A 15760-nucleotide genomic window follows, 5' to 3' on the forward strand; every position below is an offset into this window, starting at 1 on the left:
TCTGATTCTTGAACAGTCCACAAACACTACATCTTTATAGTGCCTTTTATACTATTTATTTATTTTTGTAATTTACAATATATGTCATATCTTAGACTATACTGCTGCTGGAAAACAAATTTCTCAACTTATGTGAGTGAAAGTAAACCTAATTCTGATTGTCTGTCCAAGACAAAGATCAACCATTTGCACTTCAGGGACATTATCCAGTTCTGTGCAATATTTTAACTCTTCTGCTGATGAAATGCATTGTTCCACTTTCAAACTTGAGCTTTCCACTGCATCCCTGGCTGGAATCCCATCACCCACTTTCTATTACTCTGAGTTCAACCAAAGCCCTAAAGTTTTGTATTCAATCGCTTAAGTGCATTATCCTTACATTTATAGTTTCCAGCCTCCACCTGTCCCCCAATCATACAACACTTTAATAATCATCTTTCTGTTCAAATTCCTCCAAACCTTCAGTTTTCTTTCACTTTGAAGCTGCATATACAATTCTACCCACTTCGGACAACATTAGAGGAGGTAAAGACTCTATAAGTCTTTTTTATCTCCCTTTCAATTATCATGGCTAAATTGGGTATAAGTACATGTCCATCTTTTGCCCCATATACCTCAACAGCCTTAAGTTGAAAAGAAATAACATTTGACAAAGTCAGAGCTTATTTTCCGTGCTTAATTGTCTGTTAGAGGTGGTGTTAAGTAAAATCCTGAACTGTTGCAGTATGTGTAGTGAAGTTCCTCCTACTGCGTTGTTTAATCAGAAGTTCGAGAATTTTCAGCAGTGAGAATGGGCTGGGATCTCTAAGGAAGTCTCTCTCTCTCTCTCTCTCTCTCTGGCTATCCAGCCCATAGGATGATGATGGTTCCTTTCAGTCAGTTATCGGGGTGGTACCCCACTCCTCAGAAAGGAACAGCGTGTGCGTGAATAGATTTTAGGTGAGTAGGGGGTTGCACAGGTCCAGTCCCACCCTCTCGACATCCCCTCCCGGATCCGGCGGCATGGTGGGGTCCAAGACAGCTGGGGGTAGTTCTGTTGCAGTGAGTGGCCAGACCAAGCTACGATGCAAGGAATGCCCTTTCCGCGCTTCACAGTACGTGTTTGCTAGTTGAGAACCCTCACTATGCGAGGGTTCATCTGCCCTTTGACAGGTCTTGTTTTTTGTCCTGCAGGGTGTCAAGCCACACATCCTCACCAGGCAATCCAGGTGGGGGAGCCAGTTTAGTCGCCGACCACCCGACCATGCAACAGGTAGTACTGGGTTACATGGTACCAGTAGCACTCAGACGAGTGACCTGATCTGAGGAAGTAAATCAGAGATAAACTTGTGAGGATACCTGCTTCCCTTGCTCTCCCAAGATAATGAGATCACAAATCCGTGTGAGTGCTGTGGAAGGTCCCTTGGTGAATGACTACAGTATAACTGGTGGTTAGTAGATAACGGTGTTGCTCAACATCTGTGGTGGAGTAAGGGCAACGTTCAGGATGATGGATAGGGATGGACCATTTTATCCTGGATAGTTATGCTTCTTGTTGTAGCTGCCCTCAGCCAGGCAGGTGACAAAAATTCCATCCCACACCTGACCTGAGCCTTATATATGGTGAAGGGGGTTTGCGGAGACAGGAGGTGGGAAATTTCCCACTGGATGAACAGCCTCTGATAGGCTCAATTGAGTTGACAATTAACAGCGAACCACACCCTGCCTGGGATACTGATTTCAGTGATGTTGAAGATCAAGAGGAGGTCGTGTAGTCTCTGATATTGGAGAAGATAAATGGTTGACATCTATGTAGTAGAAATGTTAACTGTTCCAAATCAGACAAGCTTGTATATTGTCCAGGTCCTCCTGTATGTGTGCACTGATTACTTCATTTTTTGAAGATCTACAACTAGATTTATTGAGTGTGTATCCATAACCCCACCCTTCACTGTGATGGATAGGTATGATACACGACCTGAAGAACTGTGGCACTGAATTTGAAATGATTGGCCTTCAACTACTGTATTTAAGTAGTTTCCACCCAATTTTCTTCAGTTGAATTACCCAATGCTGCAGTCAAATGTCCCAAGATAATTTCTTGCAATGTTCTAAAATTTATTTCTTTTGTTCGTGTTTGGATTAAGGGTGTAATGAGCTCTGGAGCCGAGTGGTCTAGGCAAAATGCTGATTTAGTGACAAATTTATTGACAAATCATTGCTGCTTGATAGCATTCTTGGCGGCACCCTATATCAATATACTGATGACAGAGGGTGGACTGAAATGGTAGTAATTGACCTAATTGGGCTTTTTCTGCCTTTGATACATGTTTCTAGTCATAAAATGCATGTACTTCACTTGTTCTGGAGTAGAGGCATACTCAGGAGTGCATGTCTTTGGCACTGCAACTGGGATATTGGGCAAACTGCTGGCCTTTATCATGTAACAACAGGAATTCTGCAGATGCTGGAAATTCAAGCAACATACATCAAAGTTGCTGGTGAACGCAGCAGGCCAGGCAGCATCTGTAGGAAGAGGTACAGTCGACGTTTCAGGCCGAGACCCTTCGTCAGGACTAACTGAAGAAAGAGTGAGTAAGGGATTTGAAAGCTGGAGGGGGAGGGGGAGATGCAAAATGCTAGGAGAAGACAGGAGGGGGAGGGATGGAGCCAAGAGCTGGACAGGTGATTGGCAAAAGGGGATACGAGAGGATCATGGGACAGGAGGTCTGGGAAGAAAGACAAGCCGGGGGGGGGGTGACCCAGAGGATGGGCAAGAGGTATATTCAGAGGGACAGAGGGAGAAAAAGGAGAGTGAGAGAAAGAATGTGTGCATAAAAATAAATAACAGATGGGGTACAAGGGGGAGGTGGGGCCTTAGCGGAAGTTAGAGAAGTCGATGTTCATGCCATCAGGTTGGAGGCTACCCAGACGGAATATAAGGTGTTGTTCCTCCAACCTGAGTGTGGCTTCATCTTTACAGTAGAGGAGGCCGTGGATAGACATGTCAGAATGGGAATAGGATGTGGAATTAAAATGTGTGGCCACTGGGAGATCCTGCTTTCTCTGGCGGACAGAGCGTAGATGTTCAGCAAAGCGGTCTCCCGTCTGCGTCGGGTCTCGCCAATATATAAAAGGCCACATCGGGAGCACCGGACGCAGTATATCACCCCAGTCGACTCACGGGTGAAGTGTTGCCTCACCTGGAAGGACTGTTTGGGGCCCTGAATGGTGGTAAGGGAGGAAGTGTAAGGGCATGTGCAGCACTTGTTCCGCTTACACGGATAAGTGCCAGGAGGGGGAGATCAGTGGGGAGGGATGGGGGGGGACGAATGGACAAGGGAGTTGCATAGGGAGCAATCCCTGCGGAATGCAGGGGGGGGGGAGGGAAAGATGTGCTTAGTGGTGGGATCCCGTTGGAGGTGGCGGAAGTTACGGAGAATAATATGTTGGACCCGGAGGCTGGTGGGGTGGTAGGTGAGGACCAGGGGAATCCTATTCTTAGTGGGGTGGCGGGAGGATGGAGTGAGAGCAGATGTACGTGAAGTGGGGGAGATGCGTTTAAGAGCAGAGTTGATAGTGGAGGAAGGGAAGCCCCTTTCTTTAAAAAAGGGGCCTTTATCATATGTAGTGTCCCCAATTGTTTTTTGAGGCAAAGTGAAAGAAAAGGGCTAATGGTTCATCCTCAGGATGAGCCTAAGGTGAATTAGCCATTTGGCATTTCTGGCTGAAGATGATTCTGACTACTTTGCATTTGGCACTTGACAGCATGTGCAATGCTCCACTATCATTAACAATAAGAATATTCTTAAAGCTAATCTGTTGTTTTGATAATTATTAGATTATCTAAATTTCAGGGCATATAAACCTAGTTTAGATATTCCTCTTATTAATTTAACCTTTCAATTCCAGATATCTACCTATCCATATGTCTTGAGCAAAACTCAATATGTAGCTTTCTATCCAACCAACCAAATCTTCTGTAAGTAGGATGAAAAACTAAGGGTCCAGCACAAACATTTATTTGAAGCAACTGGTCACACTGTGCCACATAGAACACCTGCTCATGGTTGTTTAATATCTGCTAATAATCCCTGATGAGGGACTTTAACAGATGACTTCTGGAAGCTCATGAAAGCAACTTCCATTGACATTACATGGTCCATGCCTTTATCAATTTTCAAAAAATTGCTATCAACTTTCTCCTGCACGATCAAACCTTCAGAAATCCACGCTGTATTAGTTTGCTTAGCTCTTTCACCATAGACTCAAATAATCTCCTGCTAATTTTTATCATGCTCTCTTTTCTTAAAATGATTGGAACATTTCAGGAATGAATCAGGAATCGAGAGAAGTCAGGAAATTCTGAGATCTGAAAGTGCTCACTGAGTTTCTTTAGGTCATCTGGGGAAGAAATAACTCACTCTTGTGCATTTTATAATGCCATTATTTTCATTGATATTCCACTTGCATTAAATTTAGTGAGTTCTGACCCTTCTTCAGTATTAGCATCATTTGAGTATTCAGAATGCTGTCTTCTGGCTCAAACTGATGCAAGGAAATTATTTTACATGTTTGTCATTCCATTATTTACACTTATAATGCCTTCATTATTGATTTTCACGATGTCAGTTTGCTCCTTCTCTCAACTTCTCCCCATTTTGCCTCACAAGTGGATTTTTTTTTGTAGCCCAGCCAATAATGTCCATCAACCATCCTTTCACTCCACTAGTAGCTGTATCTTTATAGCTTCACACTCCAAGATCTACCAATACCACCTCTTCTCTTAAGGCCATCACTTTAGCTGGGATGTTGGTGACTTCCTCCTGATATAGACAGATAAAGATTGGAAAGGGCTTATATAGTGAACTCCATGAGAGCCAATTAGCTGAGTGACCAATTTACATGCTGAAAAAATTCCTTAAATTTTTAGGTCTGGTTGGTTTAGCTTGGGGTCCAATTAACTCATGAGACAAATGTGATCTACCTCTAACATGATCACCTATGTGAATAATGCTGTAAAAGTACAAATCACTGTTGTTATGTATTAGGAATAGCGTTATTCTAGCTCATAGTGAAGAACTGGATAAAGAGCATGGCCATTCACGTTACCTATGACCCTTATGATTTTAAGGTCACCACACAGCCTCCACTCCAGGGAAAGAAGTTGCAGCCTATTCAGTCTCTATAACCCAAGCCCTCCAGTCCTGGAAATATCATTGTTAATCTATCCTTTACCCTTAATGGCATCCTTCCTATACCCAGGTGACTAGAACTGCAAACAGTATTCCAAGAGCAGTTTCACTAACGTCTTGTTCAGCTGTAACGTACTGTCAACTTTGTACTCAATGTCCTGACCTATGAAGGCGAGTATGTGAAATGCCTTCCTCAACACCTCAACTCCACTTACTGGGAATTATGTACCTGTAGCTCTATCTTCTACAACACCTTCCAGGCCTTATTATTTCCTGTATAAATCCTGCCCTGGTTTAACTTACCTAAGTGCAACTTCTTACTTCTGCTCAGTTTAAATTCTTTTTCCGTCTGGATCACTTCCCAGGTTGGCTTCGATCCCTTTGTAAATTTAGACAATCCTCTTTACTATCATCTGTACCATGAATTATACTTGATTTTTTCCCCATGTCTGGAGAACTTTGTCCACATTTGCCCCAAACATTGATTCTGATTTTGAATGTAGCTAAATAGGGTTCCCCTCAGCAAGTACACAGTAACCTACCCTAGGGGTTATAGGCCCTTCATGGGCCAAATTATGGAACCCCTACTTACGAACAAGCTCCCAAAATATAATTAATTTCCAAAGCTCAATGTACGTACAAGTGCAAACACGAGGAAATCTGCAGGTGCTGGAAATTCAAGCAACACACACAAAATGCTCGTGGAACGCAGCAGGCCAGATAGCATCCATAGGAAGAAGCACTGATGAAGAATCTCGGCCCGAAACGTCGACTGTGCTTCTTCCTATGGATGCTGTCTGACCTGCTGCGTTCCACCAGCATTTTGTGTGTGTTGCCCGTATATACAAATTTTTGTTTGTTCCTATTTGCGGCAGAACTAGATATCTATCTCTCTCCCTCCCGTCCCCTCCCCCTCTCCCTCTCCCCTTTTCCCCTCTTCCCCCCTCCCCTACTTTCCCGCTCTCTTCCTCTCACCCTCCCTCTTCCTTCCTCCCTCTCTCCTTCTCCTATATATTATTCCTCTTTCTTATCTTTCAAGTGCTTTTGATGCCATTCATTGGAGGTATAGCAACTATATTGAGAACCTCTTTCTGTATTTTTGGACAAATTGGACTTGTGGACCCTGTAAAAACTGAGTCCATTCATTACGTGGTGTTGTCAAGCTTCTGGAATGGGGCTTAAGTCTTTGACTCAGGCAAGAGAACATCATTGCAAGAGCTAAGCTAATGTAACTGTGCAGTGATATTACAGTGATTTCAACTCTTGGGAACATTCAGAGTGCATACAGGTTATTCAATTCCTTTGAAGAACATTGAATCCCAAGAGCAATTTGTAGCAATTTGCACACCGAGGAACTGCGCCACTTGGTAAAAGCATTGAACTTCAGCTACCTTAACTGTCCTCTCCATAAGTAAATTGATTAGTGTGTTGTCCCTTCAGAGTTTGACACTTGATACATGTGAACTTGCAATTTATTTTACATGACTTCGGAGTAATAGTCTGCATTAAATGTTCACCCCATAGTAACTTTACATTTAAATTAAAAACTGTCCTTGATCTAAAATTCTTCCTGAAGCAGAAGATATATGATGTTATTGTAAATTATCTAAGATAAAATGTGTATTCTTCTTGTGGCACTAAGGGGGTTTTAGCTTGGCAGATCTATTTTGAGTGTCGGAAAGAGATGGAGTTGAGATGAATGGATGCATTAGTGTAAAGGAGATGGGCAGCAGATTGTACGCTGACAGTGCAGGAGAAAAGAGACCAGATAGAAAGATTCTGTGCCTCCAGGTAGGAAAAGTGGGATTAGGAGGCAGTGGACACAAGGAGCTGTGCTTGTCGGGGAGGGAATGAGCATAACCTGGAGCCCCATTGCATGAAGGAGTACTTGGAGGATCAATTCCAAATATGGGAAAGCAGGACCTCCAGATCAGTGCATGTCCCTTATTTTGTGGGTGAAGCAGGAAATACAGAAAATATAGAAAATTATGAAAACAAATTGATAGTTTTTGTGAGAGATACTAAATGCATACTGCATAAAACATAAGCTGTAGATAGTGCTGCGTGCATCCAGTGAGATGAAGTTCATATAGACAATTAGAAAACTTCTCAATAATTCTGCCCCTGAACAAAGCTCAATGTAAATTTATTATCAAAGTACATATTTGTCATCATATACAGCCCTGAGGTTCATTTTCTTCCTGGCATTCACAGTAAAAACAAAGAAGCACAATAGAATCAATGGAAGACTGCACCCAACAGAATGAACAAAGAACTAATGTGTAAACGACAACAAACTGTACACAAAAATCAGAGGATCAAAACATAATCATAATTATAAGTAAATAAACAAGCAATAAATAGCGAGAAGTGGAGTTGTGGAGTCTTTGAAAGTGAGTCCATAGGTTATGGAATCAGGTCAGTATTGGGGTGAGTGAAGTTGTCGAGAGGTGGGAGGACATCGCAAGCGATCACTCTCGCTGGAGGCTGGAACTATGCAAAGTTCTTAAAAGAGGAGAAGAGAAGCTGAGGCTTGCTGCTGAAGAAAAGCACACTCGTCGGAAAAACAGCACCAAGACAACACTGGAAGACAGCACCTTCAAGTGCAGTCACTGCAGTCGAGATTGTCACTCCCGTGTGGGCCTCTACAGCCACAACAGACGCTGCTCTACCACACAGACTGAAGCAAGACTTTCCAGGCGCAGATCCATGGTCGCACGAGACTAACGGATGCTACCACCGAAGTTGTCCCCTCTAGTTCAGCAGACTGATGACAGTAGTGAGAAGCACATGCCTTGGATGGTGGGGGTCATCGATACTGCTTTCCTGCGATGTTACTCCTTGTAGATGTGCTCAATGATGGGGAGGGTTTTACCCGTGATGGACTGGGCTATATCCACTATTTTTTGTTGGCTTTTCCGTTCAAGGGCATTGGTGTTTCCATACCAGGCCATGACAAAACAAGTCAGTATACTTTCCACTGTGCATCAATGGAAGTTTGTCAAAGTTTAAATAACGTGCTGAATCTTCACAAACTTCTAAGAAAGTAGACACACTGCCCTGCATTTTTTGTAATGGCATTTATGTGCTGGGCCGAGGACTGAAATGATAACACAGAGAAATTTAAAGTCGCTGACTCTCTCCACCTCTGATCCCCTGATGAGGCTGGCTGATGGACCTCTAGTTTCCTCCTCTTGTAATCAATAACCAGCTCTCTTTTTTTGCTGACATCGAGTGAGCCATTGTTGTTGTGGCACCATTCAGGTAAATTTTCAATCTTTTTCCTATTTGCTGATTCATCACCACGCTTGATTCGGCCACTGAATAGTGACGGGTGCATGCTCTGACCAACTGCACTGAAGAAAAAGTGGCTCCTTTCTCTTTGTTTAAATGACTATTTCATGAAACACCAAACAATTTGAAGTCATATTTTCTGTACCAAATGGTTTAATTATTCATTCTTCACCTTTATTGATCCATTGCTGGGATTTTATCTTTTATTATTTATAGTGGACATGCCTTCATTTCATGCTTCTGTAATATCTCAGAGAAGTCTTTAGTATCATCAGTGAAGGTGGGGCCAAGTATTTTGAAATAACTGGTGTCAATAACTTTAACAGCACAAATTGAAAAGTGTTTCTAGACATCTATTCAAAATTACCATGAAATGAATTCTACCCCAACATTCAAGTTGTCAAAACAATTTGTCAAAGCAGGGAAAATGATTAGTGATATTTCACAAAACATGTCATGAAATATCCTTTGAATTCTAAAGAAACATTTGTTAATACTGATTAGCCCACCTGGTCCCATAAGTGTTTTATGACAGTGAATACTGAATATCTGAAGCCTTGTGCAGAGATTCTACAGAAGATTCTACAGATTCTACAGGTGCTTGTTAGAGACCATCCAAGTAGCTACTTCTGTCTTTCTCTACACTGCTGCTCATGTACGATTGAGTAGTCATAACAGTAAGGATACTGAACTTAAAAATATACATGTACAACTTACACCATTACGGAAGCATTAATGTCCTCACTCCCTCTTGCCACTTTTTAAAAGTCACTTTCTCAGACTTTGGAAGAAAATGTTGAATGATCCCCAAATCTATCACATCTTATCCATCTTAATAACAAAGGCCTGTCAAGATACCAGCTCAAATTGAAGAAATCACCATAGGATAAACTCCCAACAATATATCATATTTAATTGTGAGGAACTGTGGAGGTCAGCACAGAACACACCAATATCCCAGGGAAAGACTTCATCACCACTCCTGGACTGAAGTTTTAACACACGTTGTGGACAACCCTTCAGCACAATATAGAGAAAATGAAGATTTGATCATCTTTTTTGCCAAAAAAACTCAAATCAAGAATGAAAAACTGATGGCACCTTTCTAGGGCACGTAACTGATATTCACTTGGCTGGACTCAATGCCATTGCCTGTCTCCAGAGACCATGTATTGACTATATAATTTGTCAGCACTTCAATGTGATTAGAAGACCAAATACCCAATGAATCAAAAGAGCACAACTGATTGATTTAGCAAGTCATGTTTGTTCTTCACATGAGATCAATGAATACCTTCCTTTCTATAAAGGGTGTGGTAGGTGTCAGGCTCCTCAAAATGCAGTGTATCAAAGAAGTGTGATGTACCAGCGTTGTGGGGACACAGGGTCCAAAGATCTTTTCAGGACAAGGATAATTTCTTCCCTCATTTTCTATCTGATACTGATTTTCAAGCTGCTACTGGGTCCCTGTTGATAATCATTTATCCTGATAGTGTCCAGGTGGAGTGCACATAAGTTGGGCACACTCTCAGACAAAATCGCAGGATAGTGATTCCAACCATGATAACTGTGGCCACCTCTTTTTGTCGTGTTCCGAGTTCATGTATTGAAGAATGCACAATGACAAAGTGCTGTGAGTGGAATCTCTATCACTACTTCCTCATCCCTCTAGTAAATTTATTCCTTAATAACAGTAGGAAATATACTCTTGAATACTTGGATAAAGAGTCACTTACTGTATTTGAAGGGTATAATAAAGAGCAAATACAAACTTTTCCGTAGATAAGAGGTGATGGAAACTTTGTTCTAGCTTGTACCATGCCTGATTTTTGATACACATAAAAAAATTAATTTGATTTTTCCATAAAGAGTTTTCCTTTTTGGAAGAAACAGCCAAAATGTGTATAAAATTCCCATGAACATCGATAAATGTTCACTGCTGTTATTATTCATCCATAATAACTATGGTAACGTTCCCTTGGAATAAACAAATGTATATGACAGCACGTTTCTTTAGTCAGCAGGTATTGCCACTTAGACCGTCGTCAAAGTTTGGGAAAGAAAAGGAAAATCTGCAATATGGATTAACTGTCCTTCACACACAAAATATACATCCCAAGACACTTCAATGAATTATTAATTAAAATTTGTCAAAAAATTATTGATGGAAGCTTGGCTTTAATGACCTCATTAGGTGAGCAGTTTCCAACCACAGGCCTGTGAGCTTCTCTAGGTTTTAAAACAAGACCAGATACTTGACCCCAGAATGATTTTCTGTCATTTTAGGCCCCTTCTTACCAATAGTCAGTGAATATTCGATTTAATTCAACCCTTTCTTGCTTATCATTTCAGAGCAGAATATCTGGTAAACTATATACATTAATGGAATCCGAATGTTAATAAAATCATATCCAACTCTGCATCTTATGCACTGCTCCCTATATAACCAGGGCCGGACTTCGGGCAGGGCTAGGCTAGGCTGCAGCCCAGGGGCCAGAGCAGCAGAGGGGCCCAAGATAGGTAGCTACCATCATGGTGGACAAAAAAAAATATGAGAGTGGAGCACAGAAAGGAAAAAAGAAACAAGAAAAAGAGGACCGTGAGAAAGAAGCATTAAAAAGCCATTGAAATTGACAGAATTTTTTAAACTTGTTCTTGATGATGCAGCAGTACCATCGCTCTTGTCACAGTCTGAGACCAGTGGACAAATGGAGACTTGTTCAACAGCTAGCGCTAGCACCGGGGTTAGCACAGGACCACCGTCCTTGCCACAGTCAGCAACTAACGTTGAAGAGGCAGAGAGCATGACTTTAGGATTCCTGACCACAGAGGCTTCCGAACAACCAAGTCGGGCTGCCATTAATGTTAACGTAACCGCTACTGAGGATCCTTACAGCACTGATCCTGCTCGCTGGGGAAAGGAAACGTTACATAATTCAGTCCGAGCATACTGGGCTAAGAAAGGGCCGGAGTCCTGCCAGAATAGGAATGTGGATATCAAAGCTTCAGAACGAGTATACAAACAGCAAAGACGTTTTTTCTCCAAATTTCACTTCAAACACAATGGTGAGTACAGATCAAGGCAATGACTCTTATATTCCCCATCCACTGGCTGTGTGTTTTGTTTTGCATGTCATATCTTCAGTGATGGTAACTGTCGGTCCATCTTTGAAACTGGCTTTAGCGACTGGAAACGTGCCGCTGAGCGCATAGGAGAGCATGAAAATAGTGAATACGACAGGAAAACGATACTGACCTACGTTACACTAGCGTCTGACAGCGGAAGAATAGATACAGAACTGCAAAAACAGTTCAAGTCAGAGTGTGTCTACTGCAGGGGTCCCCAACCGTTTTTGCACCACGGACTGGTTTATTATTGACAATATTCTTGCCGACCGGCTGACTGGGGGGAGGTGTTCAAGTAGGGTTAAACTCACCTCAACATGTCCTTTACAGTGAGGGTTGCCAACTTTCTCACTCCCAAATAAGGGACAAAAGTAGCAGTCAAATACGGGACTCCTGAGTTTGCCCTGAGAAAGACTACCATGATCATGAAGCCTTGCGCAGGCACCTGTGTGATGTGCGCATGTGCGTACGTGCCAGTTTTATTTCCACAAATCGGTTTTGGCTTAATCTTCCCGACTACATTGTACATACATTATTCCTAATTTATATAAACTGTGTATTTATCATATCATTCCTGCTTTTACTATATGTTAGTGTTATTTTAGGTTTTATGTGTTATTTGGTATGATTTGGTAGGTTATTTTTTGGGTCTAGAAACGCTCAAAAATTTTTCCCATATAAATTAATGGTAATTGCTTCTTCGCTTTACGCCATTTCAGCACGAAAGGTTGCATAGGAACGCTCTACCTTAGCGGGGGAAATATGGGACAAGGGCGGTCACGTATGGGACAAACCAATTTAGCCCGATATACGGGATGTCTCGGCAAATACGGGACAGTTGGCAACCCTATGTTCAAGTTCAACAGCGTGTGACAGGGAATGAAGAAAGGTGCAGCTGACTCATATCATTTCCTCGCGGCCCGGTAGCACATGCTTTGCGGCCCGGTGGCTGGGGACCGCTGGTCTACTGGACTGACGTATTGAGAAGAGTGGTGACGGTTGTGAAGTTTTTGGTCGAGAGGTGACTGGCTATCCGAGGCTCCAGTGATAAACCTAGTAAGTAATAAGTGGTCTTTACTCTGCAAGCCACACAGCACAGCAGTAGGTTAGTATGTGCTAGATCTCATTTTTCAAAAAGATTATTGGAGTATTTTCAAGTTTCTTAGTTTGCAATAGTGCCATCTCTCTTGGCCATTTTGTCTCTCATTTCCATTTTACTTTTTCAGAACACACGGTTGGGAAAAATACCGGATAAAAATGCTTTGGCATTGTTTGAGAGATAAGGCCTATGGTATTTGCAGCAACAGCTAAATAAAGATTTAAGATAGGGTACATCATACTTCATCTCCCTCATAACTTTACTAAGCCAACTAAGCCTAGGTCAGTTCTTGAGTGCTTTAGATGCTGTCCTTCAAACTAAGAATCTGCATTACTTTCTGTCCTCCCTCTTAAGGCCTGTAAGTTTATAGCCTACATATTGTACTAAACCGATGTCTTGGTCCACAGCTTTGATATTTAGACCAATACAACCTTTGCTCTTGTTCTTGCCTTTTTTTCCTTGGTACAGCATTTTACAGTGTCGGCAGGGGCCCATCAGTGCCTGCAACCCAGGGACCCCATCCCCACTAAATCCAGCCCTGTATATAACTCACAGTTTGCTGGGATGGTGGACGCTATAAGTATCATTTGAGACTCATGCAGTCTGACTAGTTACAAATGGTTAATCATGCTGTCTGAACAACTGAAATTACGTACTATGGGCTGTCCAAACATGTTGGACTGAATGTCAGACACCTGGGATGATACAAGAAGCTTATCTCACTTGCTCTCTACATATTTGAGCTCAGTGACAAGATCCAAAAGGTGATTAAGCTATGCGTGGTATACTAGTGGGCTCTTCCTTCACCCCACCCATCCAACTCAAAATTGTGCCCCATAACATTTGGCAGAAGGCAATTATGGCGTTCAGAGACATTTAAAAAAACTATTATTGATGCAAATAATTATAAAAAGTGAAAAATCAGCGAACATTTTAATTAAAATTTAGTTAGGCTAGGCATAGCTCAAATGCCATCTATAAATTTGCTGATGATACAACCATTATTGCATCTGCCAACCATTGTTAGCAGAGTCTCAGATGGAAATGGGAGAGCATACAGAAGCCAGTGATACCAGCTAGTTGAGTGGTGTCGCAGCAACAACCTTGTACTCAATGTCCATACGACCAAAGAGTTGATTGTGGACTTCAGGAAGGGTAAGATGAGGGAACACAAACGATTCCTCATAGAGGGATCGGAAGTAGAAAGTATGAGCGATTTCAGGTTCCTGGGTGTCATTATCTCTGAGGATCGAACCTGATTGCAGCATATTGATGCAGCTATAAAGAAGGCAAGACAACAGCCTTATTTCATTAGAAATTTGAGGAAATTTGCTTTGTCACCTAAACCCCTCAAACTTCTATGGATATGCGGTGGAGAGTATTCTGACAGGCTGCATCACCGTCTGGTATGGGGGGGGGGGCGGGGGGGGGTGCTAATGCACAGGACCAAAAGAAACTACACAAAGTTGTAAAATTTATCAGCTCCATCATGGGTACTAGCCTCCATAGTGTCCAAGACATCTTCAAGGAGCAGTGCCTCAGAAAGGCAGCGTCCTTTATTAAGGAACCCCATCACCCAGAACATGCCCTCTTCTCATTGTTACTGTCAAGAAACAGGTACAGGAACTAAAAGGCACACAACAGAGTGATTCAGAAAAAACTTCTTTCCCTCTGCCATCCAATTTCTAAATGGAAATTGAATATATGAACACTACCTCACTTTTTATTATTTCTGTTTTTGCACTACTATTTTTAATTTAACTATTTAATATACATATATATACTTACTATAATTCATCTGTTTATTGTTTTTCTATATGTATCATGTATTACATTGTACTGCTGCCGCTAAGGTAACGGATTTCATGACACATGCCGGTGATATTAAACCTGACTCTAATTCTGGTTTATTAAAGCACAGAACTGTAGAAATAATTTAAAACATTATTGTAAGATAATTTAAAGAGAACTTCCTCTTTGCTGTCAAGAATTACCATGGAGATCAGTGAGGTTTTGGATTCTACATCACGTCTGACTTATTGTAGGATCTAAGTGGAAGGTCTCTTTCCCAATCAGCATGATGTAATAGAATCACAGCAAAATGGAGGGCTGCTGCTCGTTTCCACGAGGAATCCAGTGACGGGAGGTAGAGAGAGATTTAGTACCCTGAATCAGTAAACATCCCAGATTCATAGTCTGTCCAAGCAGAGGTCTTCGTTCTGTTTGAAATGTCTGAACACATCCAGATCTCTTGGGCAATTTGGTCTCCTAATATGTTACAGTACAATAACAATGTATTTATCAAGTCAAGCCAAGCCAATTTTATTTCAAGTATGATAAAGTAACGCAATGAAAATTTTGCTAGCAGCAACATCGCAGGCATATATGTACAGACCTATTTATGAATAATCTCTGTACCAAAGCAGATCAGTGCTGAAAGTAACAGGCAGCAAAATCTTCAATATTACCGCACCTGCAGGAGCATGCTATAGTTTTGTGTTCAGTGAAATAGAGTCTAGTCCATTCTGACCCTCACTTTTTCATTCAGATGTATGATACATAGTCACCAGTGTTTCAGAGAGCACCAGTTTGAGATGGATCTCTCTTCAGCGTGCATCTGGCAGTAGTCTGAAGTGGTCAATAAATGAGGAAGCTAAATCCTGTTTTGACTTCCCTGGTTGAAAGTGTCCTGGGCATGAGAAAAGTAAAATTTGGGCTTGCCATTCCTGTTCTGACATGTCTGTCCATGGCCTCCACTTCTGTCACGATGAGGTCACTCTCAGGTTGGAGGAGCAACACCTCATATTCCATCTGGTTAGCTCCAACCTGATGGCATGAACATCGATTTCTCTAATTCCCGTAATATCTGCCCCATCCCTATCTCTCTGTTTCCATTCCCCATCTGGTTCTCCTCTCACTCCTTCTCTTCTCCTCATCTGTCCATCACCTCTTGCTTTCCTTTTTCCTGTGGTACACTGTTCTCTCCTATCAGATTCCTTCTCCTTCAGGCCTTTCCCTCTTATACCTATCACCTCCCAGCTCCTTATTTCATCCCCATCTCCAATCC

The 15760-nt window shown here is 41.9% G+C and overlaps 1 protein-coding gene across 9 annotated transcripts in view; it reads left to right on the forward strand.

The window, feature by feature from the left end:
* nr5a2 (nuclear receptor subfamily 5, group A, member 2) overlaps positions 1-15760 on the forward strand; it is a 205718-nt gene that overhangs the window by 161578 nt on the left and 28380 nt on the right. For 8 of the 9 annotated variants that reach the window (XM_063063887.1, XM_063063895.1, XM_063063892.1 and 5 more), the window contains one exon: positions 11136-11534. The exons of the other annotated variant lie outside the window; for it this stretch is intronic. In XM_063063887.1, coding sequence (XP_062919957.1) covers positions 11136-11534 — 399 coding nt within the window. The remainder of the gene's footprint in view (positions 1-11135; positions 11535-15760) is intronic. 9 annotated transcript variants of the gene reach the window in all.

This window comes from Mobula hypostoma, chromosome 12, assembly GCF_963921235.1.
Source record: "Mobula hypostoma chromosome 12, sMobHyp1.1, whole genome shotgun sequence".
Taxonomy (NCBI): domain Eukaryota; kingdom Metazoa; phylum Chordata; class Chondrichthyes; order Myliobatiformes; family Myliobatidae; genus Mobula; species Mobula hypostoma.